The sequence below is a fragment of the Drosophila grimshawi genome, unplaced genomic scaffold (genome assembly GCF_018153295.1).
Source record: "Drosophila grimshawi isolate 15287-2541.00 unplaced genomic scaffold, ASM1815329v1 contig_545, whole genome shotgun sequence".
NCBI lineage: Eukaryota > Metazoa > Arthropoda > Insecta > Diptera > Drosophilidae > Drosophila > Drosophila grimshawi.
Genome location: NW_025063357.1, coordinates 788,616 through 806,629, shown reverse-complemented (window position 1 = coordinate 806,629; position 18,014 = coordinate 788,616). Strand labels below are relative to the sequence as shown.

Below are 18,014 nucleotides of genomic sequence, written 5' to 3'. Positions count from 1 at the left end.
AAAGCAATGTACTCTCCCTGCGAAAACTACTAAGTTGAGCGACCATTTAATTTCGAATTTAAATACATTTTCACATTAAGAGGTATTTTCTAAATATGTTTTCGGCACTCGCAATTAGCATTGGAATACACAATGCACATCACAATGCTTCTGGGTACAACAATACTTCCTCACAATTAGCAATGTCTATAGAATTTAGTTTAAGTGTACACCATGTTTTGGATATCATTAATGGTGTTTCTAAATTCCACAAAATACTATAGTATCAAATATCATCCACACAACATTTGTCGTTCATACGCCCGATCGAACGAAAGCAGCAAAGAAATATGGCCGGCGATCAGAAAAGCAAAAAAGCAGTTGCTTGTGTTCTGAAATGTGAAAGCAAATAAAATATAAAAGAAATTGCAGTCACTGCTAAGAGCCGCTTGGCAAATTGCCAAGTTGAAAGGTTTGGCTGTTATTAAGGGAGTTTAAGAATAAGTTTTGTTCGCAGCACCCAAACTTTTTGTTATATAGAATTGTTATTTTGAACTTGGCACCCATCGTGTAGTGTTTTTAATTCTGTTAACTCAGCATCCACAAGTATCATAACTGCTGTCGAAACCACTAACATCAATGCCCTTTAAGAAGAGTTTTTCTCTCTTCTGCCGGATGCTCGTTGTTTGACGTTTCTTATAAAAATGCTAAGCCGTGCTTCAAGTCTCTGCCAAAATTAATTTGAAAAACATTAAACCGTTATTGAAAGCAACTCTGTGTATATTTGCCGAACTTAAGACCACTAAAAATCGGATGTTGTTTTATTATTATTTAACTGTTTTTGTAATTTTATGTGACAGAAAACTGAGTATACTCCATATCAAACTCAATATGCCTACAACAATCCGTTTTTTTTTGGGTAATGTGGTTTTTCATTTAGGCAAATAGCTTATCAAACAGTATTTTTTAAATTCAAATATTCTCGCCCATGTTTCTTGCTCCAGCTTAATCAGATTCCTTTTAATTTTCACAATCAAATTATCCAATTCATCATTAATGGGAAGGACACACCAAAGTTCCTGCTCTGAACTGCCTGGAAGTTCAATGTTGTACGGCAAGTACATATGCCTTAAGGCCTCAACAAATTTCTTAAAGTCCTTAGTGAACTCGAGAATCTCCAGGACATCTTGCTGAGCCGAGGGCAGAGCACATGGAGCATTTTGCCAAAAAGCCGCCAAATGCAGAACGAATATAGGAGAATGCGTTTTGGTTAATAGCTTCTGCTAACTGATTAATTCTCAATCTTTGATTAATTAATTATTGAACATGGTATCTACTTGATTGTAGCTCGTGCTGCAACTTGTGATTCTCAACTGAATAACATTGCTGTTTACTTTTCGTTATATACCCTGCTGATCTATCGATTATCACTTAGTATCCATTGGATTTCCTGGCAGGTGAGGTAATCCTTACCGAGACTTTCATGCGTTGCTGTTGGGATATTTTTCAGTTTTTTTTCTTATTGGCTAAAAGCGAATTGAATATTGGCTGATTAACCTATAATTGTTATTTTCTTGGAAACCTATATTGTATATTTCGCTCACTGCTGCTGAATATTTACCTTCAACTTACAAGTTTTAATTTCAAATGAATTCGAGAGAAGTCTTCATAATGTACTATGTATAATTGTTGGAAATTCACACGAATTCGCTTAATTCGTTTAAAGGTTTGTTTGCAATGAACAATTTACATAAATAAACTAAAACTTCTATGTACTACGTAAGTTGTTTTTAGTAGTAATACCTACTAAGTAGATTGTAGGATAATTTTATCATAAAGTTTGTAGCGCGATATCGCCGACTTCATATAAATTCCTGATAATCAACTCAAGCTAAGTTGTCTGTTTATTTCTATGCAAATAAGTCTCTTTTTAAAAATAAACCAAACTTCTTCAGCATCAGAACATCGGAACCGTGTATAAATATCTTGAAACTTATTAAACAAAATCTAGATACACGTATTGAAGCGCCGTGGAGCCGTAAGCCTTTGTAGCTAGTACTTTAACTCTTAAGTATATTATTGCAGAATATATTGAAATTAATTTAAAATAATTTTATAGTCTAACATGCCTCAGAAATCCTTTCTAACTTGCTTAAATGAAGTCTCCGCGATTTTTAATCTCATTGGAGTTCATATTAATCACCTTGCTGCCCTGCGTAATTAATTTATGCAGTTCCAGCGAATTATGAGGAATTCCCTCAGCTGAAAACTTAATGCACTAGAAACAAGAACTTATACTAACCACTTTGAAATGTTCAGCTGCTAATATGCAACCAATTTCCGAGAGATACATTTTTTTTGGGATTCACAAAGTCTTTTTTAGTTCGTTGTATTTCATATTTGCGAAAGCTATGCAGATATAAAAAAAATAAAATAAAGCTAAGACACAATTTGTCGTATTTATCGGATTTTGTACACCCCATAACCACCTCACCCTTATTTCCAATTGATTTTGTGGCCATTGTTGTTATTTTTTTGCTAGAGGATAAAATAACAAAAAGCTCGTAGTCTCGAAATGAAATATTGCAGCTGTCGAAAATGGGGAAGTCGGGGTACGATTAAAGGAATATGATCATGCCTTAATGTAACAGAAAAAAAAAACAAGTGAGAGTACACGCAATACTCGAAATACTCTAATACCATAGGTATTACCACCTGATAACAGGTGCCACAGAACAGGGTGGGTGTAGCCAAGAAATACCGATCTTTAAATGAGGTTCCTCAAAGTTTGTATTTAAATTAGATCGGCTATTAATAGGCTTTTGTGCATTTTTGGGGGTGATAGGGGGCGTGACCAAAAGAATGTTGGAGAAGTTTCCAAGTAATCTACTTTTCAAGTTTGGTAACCTTGGCTCTAAATTTGCATAAGACATAAAGTTTTGAGAATTTTAGGGGCGGAAGTGGCCGTGGCCGAAATAAACATTAGTAATCTGCCTTCCAAGTTTGGTAGCTATATTTTTTAAATTGCAAGACATATAGGCTTTTGAGATTTTTAGGGGCGAGTATGGGCGTGGGTGAATATTTCTTTGGAGGACGTTCTTAGTAATCTACTTTCCATGTTCGGTAACTGTAGACAAATAGGGCGTGGTCCAAATTTTGTCTCTAGTATTCTAAAGGGTGTTACTAGCACCTTTCAAATTTGGTGACTCAGCTTGAAAATTGTGTGAGATATGTGTTTTTATCGACTAACCCCATCAGGAGTATCAGTTTTGTAGGCGATTTCCGATAATGGTATATCCATCCATATTTATGATCAGCTGTAAAGAGTTATTATAACTAGTCATTACTCATTCCTGTCAGCAGACGCAAGAATTTTTCATAGGCGCACTATCACAAGGCGTTGATTATGATCTGTTACCGAAGGTATAATAATTGTACTCTGATACTGACGGTATAATGCACATTGGTATTGTGCAATGTCTACCTTCTGTTTGTTCGCAATTTCTTTGAAATTTAGAACATGTTCCTCCGAAAAAGTGTTCAAAATTTGGGTGCTACGTCCACTGCGGGACTGGAAAATTGCTATAATCGCAAATAAAAACTGTTAAAGAAAGTTACTACATTTTGTTGGTTGGTCTATCTCACAATTTTAAAGCTATAGTCAACAAATGTAAAATGTATATTACTAGTATCAGCCTTAAAAAGCGGATAAAGTCTTCTCACTACAACAAATAAATAAATTTCTTATTGTTATATTAAAAGCAAATATTTATTTATTTACTTGAAGTTGTTGGTATACACTTTAAGGTTAAATGGTAGGAGGTATACAAAGGGGTTTTCTTAGTTCAGTTTAAGTACAGTAGGAATACTATAAGTGGAACACGTATTGTGTAATTTATCAGCTACATCTGTATTACTATGCATCCTTGGCATGAATAATACTTATCAGACCATTCTGTTACAGGAACTAACTTTACGTTAAGCTCATCTTCAGGTTATTTGTTATCTACATCAGATTCAGTTTAAGCCTAGTACTAAGCTTCTGACTTCTCTTCGGTGCACTGGGACGCGCTTTCGCGATGCTTTTTAAAGCAGGGAAAGTACAAGTAACCCTCGTTCATGGCGAATTTCTCACCATCGGCCAAGTTCTCCGGTAGTTTTCTAGATAAAAGCAAAATATTAACTGATTCGAGCTTTGCTTGAATATTGTGACTTACTTGTGCAGAGTTTCAGGAAGCGTCAGGCATAAGCCAGCACCAATGAACATCAAAATACTTATGAAAATTGATGGCAGTGGCTTGTAAAATTGGGCCAAGTAGATCACATAGAAAGCCATCGTACTGGAGGCCAAGCCAACGACATGTATATTGGACACTGCCCTCCCCCTGACACTGGTTGGGATTATCTCGGCAGCGTATTGGATTTCCGCATCATAGGAGACCGTGGCTCCGTAGCGACCCAAACCGATCATAACAGCCAGCAGAATGGCATTCTCTTTCGGATCCATAAAGGCAATAATGAAACCCGTTACTGTGGTTATAATTCCGCCCACCAGCAACGCGCCACAGGCCATTCCCTTCCGCCCGATAATGTTTTGGAGCAAGAGAATTGTGCAGCCTGCAGGCAAATAGTTGATCGATGTGTACGAGAATAGCTTGAATGGAGAGGAGCCCAGACCCTCCATATTGCGGTTGATCACATCGTAAGAAAGTGTAATGATGACCCTGCATAGAATAAATATTGTAAGACAATCTATCAACGATTAATTAGCAGTACTTACGATTTCAGCAGCAGGGTCAGCGTGAAACGACGCAGACGCGGTGTTCTAAACATTCCCATAAATGTATCCTCATGATTTGTTAGCTTCTGTTGCTCGTTCATCTTCTCGCGATAGTGCTTGACAAACTCATCGAACACAGAGTCCTCCACCTGTCTCCCGTTGAATCTGGCCACCCATTTGAGACTCTTCACTGCCTCATCGTATCTCTGTTTGGTGAGCAGCCACTGAGCACTCTCACAGAGTAGCAGCGGATAGCAGAGCACCCCAAGAGCTGGCAACGAAGCTATCCACAGATATTGACGCCAGTTGCCTATCCAGATGGCGACCCAGGGGGAGGTCATCAGTCCAAAGCAATAGAAGATGGCGAGAATAATGTTGAGGCCAAAGGTGCGACGTTTTGGACTCAGGTACTCGAACACTGATATGTCACATGGGATGAATGCAAAGTGAATATTGAAATATTGGTAACGATTAAAGATTTTAGGTCGTCGTATAAAGGCTTTCGCTTACTCACCCAGAATGTACACCAAATAGTACATGGTGTCGGTGGAGAGACCAGAGACAAAGCGCGAGAATGCAAACCATGGTAAGGTGTGCACAAAGGAAGTCATCATGTCACCGGTAGCACCAGCTAATGTTGTCATTATCAAGGTAGGTAGCCGGCCAATGCGGTCCGATAGATAGCCAAAGGTGATGGTACCCACCACGGAGCCCACAAAGAAGAAGGATTGGCCTACGGCCGGCTGATGGGATTTGTCGCAGACCCACTGGAGCTCAGTTGTGAGGCTCTGGTAGCCGCTTTCACGTTCGAAAATCCAATCCTGGCAGGTTTCGCCATTGGACACAATGCCCGTTCCATTGATGACGCCATCGAGCTGTGTGCAGGCGGGTTGACTTACATTTGAATAAATCGAGCGTATCGATTCCGCATTGAGTCCAAGAAGATCATCATGGGAGCACCTGTACCGACCAAGTTTCGAGTGTTTAATTAGTAAAAATGACATGCAGAAGCTTAAGTACTTCAAGTACTGACCAATGTTCCGGCGTAAACGTGATGAGTGTTTGCGAGAAATAATGCAACGAGCTGAGTATATTTGTATAGCCGTACAATATCAAGAGGACAAATTGGAAGCGGTTAAAGCTGCCGCACTTCTCGAGCACACGATCGAAATCCATATTCAATTCTGTCCCTAGCTGCTTGAGGTGAACTTTATTTACTTCATATACTATGTATTATATATGTATTCAAATCACGGGGCACTTTATACTGCAGGTATCGGGTTAAGAGCGAAGACTTCAAAGCTTCCCGTTAACAACATACTCGGCGCGAAGCAGGCTTCCAAGTGTTTTGGTTCAGTTGTTGAGTGCCGGCCTTATATAGTATAATTGCCGTAAAGCGTCTCCCCAGATTAAAGTGCGAAATTAGTGATAAAATTTAAGTTTGACTATCTCTGTGGGCCTCTAATACGTTGAGACTTTCGCAAATATTGTATTCGTAGCGCCAAAAAGTCAGTGACTGCCTGCTTTGAATTGCCTACTTTATGTGGCCAACAAACAATTAGCAATTCGTATGGTACTCATTTTTGTTGACACTACTCCTTGGATATTCTTTTATTTATATATACATACAAGAATTTGCTTTTATGGTAATCTGGTATCCGTAGTAATAAATTGCGCTTCTGCATAGCGATGCAATTGTTGCACAAACACTTGCAACAAACTTAAATAGTATTGTGCATTCGAAATTTCGAAAGGGCATTTTTCGAAAGGCGTATTTGACTCCGTTGCTCTTATCAGGCATTTAACTCGACCGATCAAGTGACGAACGTGTCTTTGTTGATGGTCTTAGAATTTTCGGCAGTCACAAGTGTGATTAGTCTAAGATTTATGCAAGAGTTAGTGGCGGCAATTGCTGTAAGTCACGCCTGTAGAGCAAACATTGTATATGCATTACCGCTGGACTTATCCGGTACCTGACACCTTTATAGTACGGCCTAGACTAATATTTATATATATTTATATATGTATGCGTTATACACGTGTATAGTATATATTACAATTGTATTGACATTGCGAAATTCAGTTAATATGCGCACATTCCAAGCATTTCCAAAGCAGTGTGGAACACATTCAAATCGACGTGATAATTATTGACCTTTCTGCATAGCTCCGGTAATGGAATTGGGTTAGTTGGGGGGTTTATTGGGTTGCTAACGGTAGTCTTAGCATTACTGACAATTTATGCATTTATTGCCATATTTAACTTTTATAACAGCATTAATGTTATAACATTCATATTAAGCAATGATATCACGCCGCTATGAGCTAAACTGATTATAGTGGGTGTGCCGTAGGCAATAAATGATAAATTCGGAAAGTAAATACTATAAATTAAAGAACTTTATTTTCAGAGATTTTCTTTTATATATGTTTTACAAGTTTTTTCTATGGACGCGACAGACACTACCGTCTCCTCGGTCGGTTTCCTCCTTTGGCCAAAGCAGGGGAAGTAATACCAGTTTTCGCCTTTACCAAAATTCTCGCCATCTGCCAGTGTTTGGGGCAGTTTCCTAAACGAATCAATAAATAAAACATTTGCAAGATTGTATGCCATTTTTACTTACTTTTTCACTGTTTCCGGTAGAGCCAGACACAAGCCGGCGCCAATGAACATCAGCAGACTAATGAAAATCGACGGCAGCGGCTTATAAAAGGTTCCCAGGAATATGATATATGAACTGAAGAAGCCAAATGCATAGCCCACTACATGTATATTAGACATGCCACGCCCTCGTACACTAGTGGGTATAATTTCGGCGGCATATTGAGCCTCCGCATCGTAGGCGACAACACCACCATATCTGCCCAGGCCCACCATTAAGGCCAAAAGAAGCGAGTGCTCCGACGGATCAAAACTGGCTACCAGAAAGCCAGTTAAGGCGGTAATCACTGCACCTACAAAGAGGGAGGCACAGGCCATGCCCTTGCGACCGATGAAGTTCTGGAATAGGATTATGGTCAGGCCGGCGGGTAGGTACGTAATGCTAGTGAATGAGAAGAGCTTGAAGGGTGAGGTGCCCAGGCCCTCCATATTGCGACTGAGTATGTCAAAGGCCACCGTGATGATCATACTGGTAGAGAAAAATCTTTATGAGTCTGTAATCTTAAACACTTGCACTCGTTTTCGACTTACGACTTGATGAACAGTATGATGGTAAATTTACGCAATCGTGGCGTCCTCAGCATGCCCATGAATGTATCAGATGTGGTTTTCTGCTGCTCGTTCATCTTCTTGCTATAATACGTAATGAAATCATCAAATACATTTTCCTCCACTTGGCGTCCATTGAATTTGGCAATACGACGCAGACACTGCGCAGCCCGCTCATATTGTCGCTTGGTCAGCAGCCACTCGGCGCTCTCGAAGAGCAGGCACGGATAGCAGAGTACGCCTAACGCCGGCAATGAGGCAGCCCACAAATAATTGCGCCAGCTGCCCACCCAAATGGCCAGCCACGGCGAGACCATCAGACCCACACAATAGAAAACGGCCAACACAATGTTAAGGCCCAGAGTGCGGCGTTTGGGACTGAGGTACTCAAATACTGGAAGAACAGCTCGAATATAATCGGAGCTTGCATTCAGACTCATTGTTCAGACTCACCCAATATGTACATGAGAATGTACTGAGTATCTGTCGATAGACCAGCTATGAAACGGCCAGCCGAGAAAAATGGCAGCGAGTGCACAAATGAGGTGATGAAATCGCCAAAAGCTCCCGTCAATGTGGTCAGCATGCAGGCCTTGAGTCGACCAATGCGATCCGCCAGATAGCCAAAGAATATGGTGCCCAGAACGGAGCCCACGAAGAAAAAGGATTGACCCACGGCCAATTTATAGGCATCATCGCAAACCCATTCAAGCTGTGCACAATATTCAGAGAAGCGAGTATAACTCTGTGAATTCCGTAAACTGCTGCCTACTTTTAGGGTTAACATACCTCAGTCGTAATGCTTTCATAGCCACTCTCGCGCTCAAATTGCCATGACTCGCATTTGAATTCCTCATTCATTAAGAGCACCGGATCCCACTGAATGTAGTTACAGCGACCAGAGGATGAGTTATTTTGATAAGCGTAAACATCATGCGGAACTGCAGGCATGCATCTATAAAATGGGAAAATTATTTACATTTATTGAAATAATTTAAATTGCATTAAACTGGATTTACGTATGCGGCGGCGTGAAGCTTATGATCGTCTGCGAAAAATAATGAAACGACGACAGTATATTCGTATAGCCATAGAGAGCCAGCAATACGAACTGGTAGCGCCCAAAGCTGCCACATTTCTCCAATACACTCTCGAAGTCCATTGTGTTGAGAATTCTCGTGTTCTTTGTGACTAGAATAGCGGTCCCAACGTCTGCATTGCTCGTTGGCCGCCGATCGTGTGCCAAGAAACGACTGCTGCAATATTCATATATGTGTATATACAGATATAAACCTATATATATCCATATACGTTATATGAATCGCATGCCATACGATCATCTATTGCCTGCAATATCTGGCAACGCCAAGCGTTTTCTATGCAAACAGCAAGTTGAAAAAATCTGTAATGGCTTAGTTTGTAGACGGTGAAGTTGTTTTGTTTTATTATTTAGTGGCTGTGTAATATGTATACGTATAGATAAGAGGTCGTCACATGCTATTAAGTGATTAGGTGATTAAGTTAAGATTAATTTAATACGCTATTTTCCCAAAGGCTTTAGAGGATATATTTATATCTTATGTATCAAAATATCATATTAAAACAGTCAAGCAAATACATTCTTTATTCATTCAATACTCGTTCTGTATCGAATAAACTACTCAAAAACTCTATTGAAAAACAAAGAAAAAAAAAAACATTAAATCGAAATTTAATGGTAATTTTAAAAATTGAGTTTATTTTGACATTAAATTTGTTTTTGTCATGTAAAATGCACAACAAGCAGCTAAACAAACCTTCATATTGATTATAAGTATTTGTGTACACTTCTATGCTTCTTTAAACCCATTGATATTGGAATCGTGAAATGTCTTAAGTCATTTTTATTTGGAGATAGAGTATGCTGATGCTAGCTCTTTTGTCAAATCTCTATTCATTGTTATCTTTTGAATCCAGTCATATGCCAAACATATGATAAACGTTATTATGAAAACGAATAAGAAATTAAAATCAAAATGCAAAGTAAATAACGATTTAAATGTGCATTTGCCTAGCCTTCTACAATATAAAGTGCCGCTGTTCTTAAGCTTTATTATCTGACGTTGAAATATTGCTAAAGCAAATAAGTGCGAATAGGGCAACGATCTGAGAACTTAGTATAACTTAAGATTTTGATGCAATTCTTTTAGTACAAAATACGTTTTTCTCTATTCGTCAACTTTCAAAGCTTTCTTCAAATAAAATACAAATACAATTATTTCCAACACCTTCTCAACGTCGTTTGTCTACTTAAACAAAGTAAGCTATTACATACTCAACGCGTACCCATTAAGTTAACAAATTCCTTGTGCTTTACTTTAGAAAGGTTTTTTCGATCATGTTCTTGGGAGATACATTATTTTTGACTATATATCTGATATGATGATATTTATGTCGATATGCTTACTACGCGAATGGAATTTAGCACCTTTTGCCAAGCATTGAGGGCTCTGATTATCGCTAAATATCCTTGTTGCAGATCCCTCGCTGAATTCCATTTCACGCATAACTTTGCGTATATGTGCAGCTTCCCTAGCTACCAGTGAGAGTACCACATACTCTGCCTCAGTGCTGCTTAATGCTTCGACGCTACGCTTTTTTTACTCCCATGTGAAAACAGCACCTGCTGCAATGAACGCCCAGCCACTGTAGAACTTCCAGTCCGTGCTGTCTCCAGCCCAATCTGTATCGACGTAACAGTGTATCACCTGACTGGTCTTCTGGTAGTGCAAACTCCACTCAGCAGTGCCTCTTAAGTATCTCGTTACTTAGTGCAATATATTAGGCAATGCAGTTATGTCTACATACCAATGATTGATAGTTAGCCTGGTTCGCTCGCTGACATCCGTCAATGTCGCATCTGACTTGAAATCCTTCCTCTATGGCATTAGATTTGCAGTTGTGCATACCAGACTCACGCAGAAGGTTCTCAATGTAGTACCTATGGGCGACAGTAAGGCTGCCCGTGTGCTGGACATAATAAGATCGTCGACATTTACGACTCTTACATTCAGTTTGCTGGCTTCACGATGCATATACAAACCAATCTTGATGACCACGGCGTTCAGTTTCTCATTTAACTCACGGCAACTCTGTTTAAGGCTGAATAGAGCCTTCTTGAGTTTTAGAACTCGTTCAGAGAAATCTTGGTTAGCAAATCACTCCGCATATAAACCATCTCGCAGATCACTTCTAAGATAAGCAGAATACACAATCTGATGCATATACGAACCATTTTCTATCGCTAGAGCAATCACTAAGCTGACTGTCGAAAATCTGGCCACAGGGCAGAAATTCTCATTGTTATTTACGCCATATTATTGGGTACATCCAATTGCCTTCTCTCCCTTTAGTAGATCAACAACTTCCAAGGCTTGTTGGCTTATAGACTATCTATCTCCTTCTACATCGACGCCCTCCTTTCACTGATCGGAAATCAACGGTGCAATGACGCTAGCAGGTGCAACTACTTTGTCATAAAATTCAAAATATCATACTGTTTTCGTTGGCGTCCTGGCTGCTCGGTGCGCACTTTCTTTGGCCGCCCAGGACTAATTTTGCCCGGTGCTTCGCATGACTCTATTTTCTCATTATCACCAATGTCTCCATCTGTAGATATATTTGGCACCTTGTTATCTCGTTCGGAATTCACGCGATCCTCAGTTTGATGGCCATTATGAAGACATACAGGCTCATTGTCGACTTTCTTCCTGACCAACGATAATGGGTCCCTTACGCTGTCATCCGTCGTTTCACCTTCAAAAAATATCACATCACTTGTTTCGATTACTTTTCATGAAACAGGTTTATTCGTGTCAGTTCGCGCGCTCCGCTACACTATTTTGTTGGGGTTTATACGACACAATACGCTGTCTCTTGATGCCGTTGCTCACTAAATATTTTTCGAAATCGCCGCTCAAAAATTCAGGACTGTTGTCGCTGAGACATTTTAGCTTGCGTCCAGTATGTTTTCTGCAGACACCTTGTATACTTTGAACTTTTCAAAGATTTCATCGCGAGTTTTCATAAAACACGCATATACAAATCCTGATCTGTAGTCAGTAAATGCGCCAAAGTACCGCGCACCACCTACACAATATTTTCTCAAATGTCTGTGTGTATGAAATCTAGTGTGCCTTTGGCGCACACCTGTTTTACACTTAGTTTGCACTTCGCGCATGTTTCACATGCATGTTCTTTTAAGTCCGAGCACTGCGCTACCTGCAAACCGTGCACTAAATTTCTTTTAATCATTTTATTAAGGCTGATAAAATTTAAATGGCCAAGCCGCTTGTGCCACTTCAGTGTGTCTGTTAAATTATCTTGAACGCTGAAACACTGTTGCTCATCTGTGTTGAACAAATATAAGTCTTCCGCGCATGTGCGATTTTCCATGCGCTCACTCTTTTGCCCATATTTAATATTGAATCCCTTTTGAGTACTTTCGAGCCTGACACAAAGTTACATTCAAGGTCTTTTACATATAATCACGAAGCAGGCAATACAATAGAGGCGGCAAATTGACAAAAAAGTGCATCAGGTTTTTTCTGAGTCTCTGGGCGAAAGTTGTCGTTATTTCACTTAACTTCTCTGCGAGAACATGGCGGGTAAATGAAAAACCCAGCCTTTTATGAGCATGTGTGCATGCGTGCGAACAGGACCCCACCTTTTCTAGTAGGCCCTAAAGGGTTATGAATGTGTGCGAAAAAGCAGCTATATTGTATTGTCTGCTTAGTGATATAATGGATCGGTCAAATCAATGGTGTTATTTTTCCACTTTATTCACGCTTTTCCACGCCCATATGCCTGCATATAACTATTTACATCTCAAATAATTTTATCTTTGTGCTCTCTCAATTCTTTAAAGCACGATCTGTCGTTACACAAATTCGCTGTGGCACCACTGCTAAGACACCACGTTCTTTGCGAAACCAACACCACTTGGGTTACTCGCCTTGCACTTTTTCAGTGCCGCCGACGATTACATGTCTAGCAGGCGGCCTGTGTTGCCTATCTCTGCTGCGCATTTTTACGATGCACTTTACAGTTACTTTTGACTTCATTTCTGTTTGCTGGATTGTCTATACGCGTCGAGAACATTTTTGTCTCTCCGCTTGACGCTGTCTGCCCGTCTATCCGATCTACGACGTTGACTCCCATCGAGTAATTTCATTTTTATCACACTTAGCGACGACAACGTGTCACGAGTTTCCATGGCGATCGCGAAATTGTTGTATCCGTCCGACAAACTCGGCAACAACAATATAGACAAACACTCTTCGATTATTGTAAAGCCGATCTCGCTTAGTCTTCCCACTGAGTCTGCAAACTTATGCATGTGCTTTGCCTTTAACAAAGTTTCCCGACGCAATGAATTTCTTTCAGGATGTTCCAGGCACTTGGCGATGTTTGGCAATTCTTCACGTGATTTATTCGGGATGCCTTTATGCAAAGCATTATGCTTGCCATAGTCTTTTCGACTCTTTTATCAAATATTGCCCTTTGCTCAGCACATACATGTATACTGTTATAGCTCTGAATAAACGAGGACGCTTTTCATTTGAACGTCCCAGACACTATAATTTTGGTCATCCAACTTGTCGATCAAACTCATAGAGGTATTCATTTTCATTAATCACACTTGTCCAAGAAAGTCCAGAATGATCTGATTCTCCTTCTACAAGTAATCCTCAGAATAATTCACTGCATTTTCTACGAACTACACGAACACGTTCTGGGCATATAACCTAGTATAACTTGGGGCTTACATTTAATCAGAGCTTTGTGTTTAATACAGAAGCAGCATATTAAGACTACAAAACGGGAATGCAAGACAAGCTGCGGTGTACATAGGCAAATACAAATATTTCCAATAAACTCCAATTGTTTAGGTAATAAAAATAACACTTTGAGATCTCAGAAGCAGGCTTTTAAATGTATTTAATTGTTTTAATTTTTAAGCTGACGCTCTGCATGGCATAAATGCAATTATCGTAAACTTTGTTAATAACACACACCATCAAATTGTACAACATTGCAATCGCTCTTTAGGTTAAGCTCGTGCTATAAAAAGCTCCTGTTAATCACCGGACAGCTGCAGGCAAAGCAGTCTTATCACTTTCGTTCTTTGACAGCAATGAAATGTTTTTGTTATTGAAGGGCTAAGCCGGTGCTTGAAGCTTCCAGTTCATATTATGCTATAAACATTATAACGTTGTTGAAATCAACTATGATTTAGATTTATTTGCAAGTGGAACAAATCGCTGGTAGCGCAACAATTAACAATAACTAGATTAGCAATTTCAACAAACCAAAACTACAACATCTTAAATCATTTTTTATTGCTCTTAAAGACAATTGTTGTTATTTGCATGCAAAGTTTAATATGTACACTATATTTTGGACGCTGGAATATTTTTATTGGCTTAGCAACAGTGTATAATTGACTTAACTAACTTTAAGTGAGAGCTTAAAAGTATTACAATAACTAAATACTAAAATAGTTTATAATGTCCTGATTTAAAAATAAATGGAGGAATTATTCGAATTGGAAAGGGACTGGCCATTTCCCGGGGCGAGGCGTGCCGTCGATCTCGTGCGCTTCTCCATGAAGCTAAATATGTACCAGTTATCGTTCTTGCCAAAGTTCTCGCCATCCTCTAGTGAAGCGGGTAGCGTGCGATTTAGGGTCTCCGGCAGCAGCAGACACAGGCAGGCGCCCAGCAAGGACAGCACGCCCAGAATGATTTCCGGTAGCGGCGAGAAAATGGTTCGCGTAAACAGGATGTAGGCGCTGAAGAATGTGAATGCATAGCCCATCACATGTACAGCAGCCACGCCTTGACCCCTCACACAGGTGGGAATCAGCTCTGTTGCATATTGGGCTCCCGAGTTGTAGGCAACTGTGACACCAAAACGACCGATCACTGAAAGTGTCACTAGTAATGTTGTAGCTGCGCAAAATGTACATGTTCAGTTAGATGCACTTCAATTGTAGGTACATAATGTATATACATATGTGGATGAAAACGTAAAACGATTTAATGAAGAAGACTGCTTCCTAAAAGTAAAGTACTGTTCAATATGAAAACAAATTTTATTTGAAAAATTATTCTTGGGTCCCTTAAACTAAGTTATCGCAAAGCTCATATCTAGGGATTATCTAAAAGCTTCATAAAGCTCAACTTAACTCAATGGATATCCTACATAAGCATTGCAATATCAAGTTGTTTATATGTATTTAATACGTGGATAAAAAAAAAAAAACATCCGGCCATATAAAGTAAACAAATTCTTTTCCATGAGAGCATCGGTGCCGAAGTTTAGACATCTATAATTGTTGTGTACAGCCTTGCATATTCTATTAAAATTAAGTATATTTTATATATATTTCCTTTTTTCATAGTATCTGCCTTTCATAGTATAAGCGCGTAAGTTTTAGGAGGAACACTCCGACTCCGACTCAAACTCATTAATTTATGAATTTTAATTTTACAAGTCCGCATAACTTTATATGTGTGTTTATATTGGTCAATTACGTAGATCCATCAAATTTAAAGTTTCATTTTCAATATGTATTTGATAATAAGAAGTCATAAAACTATGTATTTCCTAAAGAATACAATATGTTCTTATAAATCACCAGTGAGGGCACTCTCCTATAGAAAACTGTATTAAAATCTATTCATCTCCAATTATGAACTAAAATTTGTTAAAGCTATAAAATATATAATTCTTGCTGTTCGCAAGATAATTGTCCTAAGTAAATGATGAATGATTTAGCTATGACTTACTTCGATCAGTGGCAGCAGTAGCGGCATAAAGAACACCGCCCGTCACAGAAATGAAAATGCCACTGAGGAGCAGCGACATGGAAGCCATTGCCTTTCGTCCGATGCGATCTTGGAGAGCAATGAGTAGCAGGCAGGCGGGAAAAATTGTGGTTGCGCTCAACGAGAACATAATGAATGGCGAAATGCCAAGGCCTTGCACATTTCGCGAGACGGCATCATAGCAGAGGGTAATGACCATGCTGTGTGGGTGAGCGGCGAACAGATAAATAAAGATTATCGTGAATTAGTCAACCAACTGAGACTGTGATTGCTACTCACGATTTGAAGAACAAAATGAGAGTGTTGCGGCGTAGACGCGGTGTTTTGAAGAGGTCCAGCATGTTTGGCGTTGTCTTCGGGGTCAGCTGACGTCGTTTGCACTGTTCCACGAATTGCACATAGACGCTCTCATCAATTTGGCGCCCATTGATTTTGGCCATTCGCCGCAAGCAGTCAACAGCTCTGTCATATTTCTGCTTGGAGATCAGCCACTGCACACTCTCCGGCACAATGAAGTAGAACAACGGCACCAATGCGAATGGCAGCGATGTGACTAGTAGAAAGCCTCGCCAGCTACCCACAAGCACTGCTATCCAAGGCACAACCATCGAGCCCAAGCAGTAAAAGATGCCGATGCAGATGCTCAGGCCAAGAGTTCGCAGCGAGGGTCGCATGTATTCCATAACTGCGAAAAATAAATAATTCAAATTAATAATTAATAAGTGAATTAATACACTGCTCACCCAATATGTACATCATTAAGAAGTTGCTGTCCGTGGCAAAGCCGGAGATGAAGCGAAATAAACAAAAAAGTGTCAGATTCGTGCCAAATATTGTCAAAATGTTGCCGAGCATCGCAATGAGGTTGGCAAAAATGAGGATGGGCAGCCGACCCACTATGTCCGCTAGATAGCCCAATACCAGAGTGCCCACCACGGAGCCCACAAAGAACATGGACTGGCCGAGTGTGAGTTTCCACGCCTCATCGCATATCCAGTTCATTTCGCTGGTGAAGCTATGGTAGCCCATGTAGAGCTTATAGTTGTAGCTATTGCAAGTCTGTGAATCGGTTTCATTGCTGCCCAGTGGCAAGCAGCTGGATGTGTCTGGAATGCCGGATTCAGGGTCCCAGTTATCGGCGCACCTGGGCATATGAATGATAATTATTTATTAGGTATGTGCATTGATATAGTGATACATACCAATACCTTGGCACGAAACTAATAATCGTTTGGGAATAGTAATGCATAGATGCGAGCACATTTATCAAACTGAATAGTAGCATCATGAGAAACTGCAGCCGACTGAAGTCGCCGCATTTCTCCAACACTTTATCCACTTCCAGCATTATACCTGCTTGCTCCCTCACAAACTGCATTCACATATACAGCGGATACTTTCTATTACTCCCTTGGATTATGTTCAGTTCTCTCTGATAAGCTTCAGATTTGCCAAATCTTGCTCCTAGTTAGCAGCAGCGTTGCACTTGCAGCACTTGCATCGCAACTCACTTCATTAAATCAGATTTTTTTTCGCGTAGCGCTGAATTCACTTAATTATCCAAGCCAATTAGCGCTTTTTATTTCCGGCACGACTCAGCTTCATGAAAAACACTTATATAATTAATGTTTGACATTTTTTTCTAAGTTGTGTGTATACTTGATGTAATATTTTGCAAGGATAGAATCTATATATATCCACTTTGTTCAATTACTTGTTATTATCATCATAATTTATTAATTTTCTTAAGTTCTTGCCGGAATTAATATTGATATTATTAAAATGTATAACAAGTGAGAACGTTGCAGTCGGGCGTAACCGACTGCGTAATACTCTGATACCAATAAGTTATACCATCTGATAACAGGTGCTACAGAACAGGGCGGGTGTAGTCAAAAAATACCGATCTTTGAAGGCGGTTCCTAGTTATCATCCTCCAACTTTGCCTTTAAAATTTCGGTAGGTATGAGCATTTATGAATTTTAGGAGCGGGAGTGGGTGTAGCCCAAAATCTTAGTTACGGATTTTTAAGGTTCTTACTATCAACATACTTAAAATTTTTGTGACTAGCGTTCAAATTGTGAGAGATATATGGTTTTATCGACTTATACTAACAAGTTTATCAGCTTGGGCATGTGGAGTAAGCGTTGCCATCCAATTTTATCGATCTCTT

At 39.6% G+C, this 18,014-nt stretch overlaps 3 protein-coding genes and 1 long non-coding RNA gene across 6 annotated transcripts; all 4 read right to left on the bottom strand.

Moving 5' to 3' along the window:
- Positions 1-3,719: 3,719 nt before the first annotated feature.
- LOC6570035 (organic cation transporter-like protein) lies at positions 3,720-6,109 on the bottom strand. The gene is made up of 5 exons (XM_001996208.2): positions 5,793-6,109; positions 5,274-5,719; positions 4,760-5,177; positions 4,197-4,703; positions 3,720-4,140 (listed from the first exon to the last, which is right to left on the bottom strand). Exons 1-5 carry the CDS (start codon positions 5,933-5,935, stop codon positions 4,014-4,016), a joined length of 1,641 nt encoding a protein of 546 aa, XP_001996244.1. The 5' UTR covers positions 5,936-6,109; the 3' UTR covers positions 3,720-4,013.
- Positions 6,110-7,142: 1,033 nt separating this feature from the next.
- LOC6570036 (organic cation transporter protein) lies at positions 7,143-9,233 on the bottom strand. Its single transcript, XM_001996209.3, has 6 exons — positions 8,990-9,233; positions 8,760-8,925; positions 8,424-8,682; positions 7,953-8,364; positions 7,384-7,890; positions 7,143-7,329 (listed from the first exon to the last, which is right to left on the bottom strand). Exons 1-6 carry the CDS (start codon positions 9,130-9,132, stop codon positions 7,167-7,169), a joined length of 1,650 nt encoding a protein of 549 aa, XP_001996245.1. The 5' UTR covers positions 9,133-9,233; the 3' UTR covers positions 7,143-7,166.
- A 791-nt stretch (positions 9,234-10,024) lies between these two features.
- On the bottom strand, positions 10,025-12,102 carry LOC116806035. Its single transcript, XR_004365502.2, has 3 exons — positions 11,053-12,102; positions 10,818-10,950; positions 10,025-10,760 (listed from the first exon to the last, which is right to left on the bottom strand). It is a non-coding gene; the product is annotated as an uncharacterized LOC116806035 (long non-coding RNA).
- Positions 12,103-14,411: 2,309 nt separating this feature from the next.
- On the bottom strand, positions 14,412-17,552 carry LOC6570003 (organic cation transporter protein). Of its 3 annotated transcripts, none has more exons than XM_032741823.2 (5): positions 17,044-17,552; positions 16,585-16,985; positions 16,121-16,526; positions 15,803-16,041; positions 14,412-14,935 (listed from the first exon to the last, which is right to left on the bottom strand). In XM_032741823.2, the coding sequence occupies exons 1-5, from the start codon at positions 17,217-17,219 to the stop codon at positions 14,529-14,531; spliced, it is 1,629 nt and encodes a 542-aa protein (XP_032597714.1). In that variant the 5' UTR covers positions 17,220-17,552; the 3' UTR covers positions 14,412-14,528. The 3 variants fall into 3 exon arrangements, with proteins under 3 accessions (XP_032597714.1, XP_032597713.1, XP_001996246.2); XM_032741822.2 differs by having other exon boundaries at positions 14,412-14,962; positions 17,050-17,473; XM_001996210.3 differs by having other exon boundaries at positions 14,412-14,962; positions 17,044-17,471.
- Between the last annotated feature and the right edge of the window lie 462 nt (positions 17,553-18,014).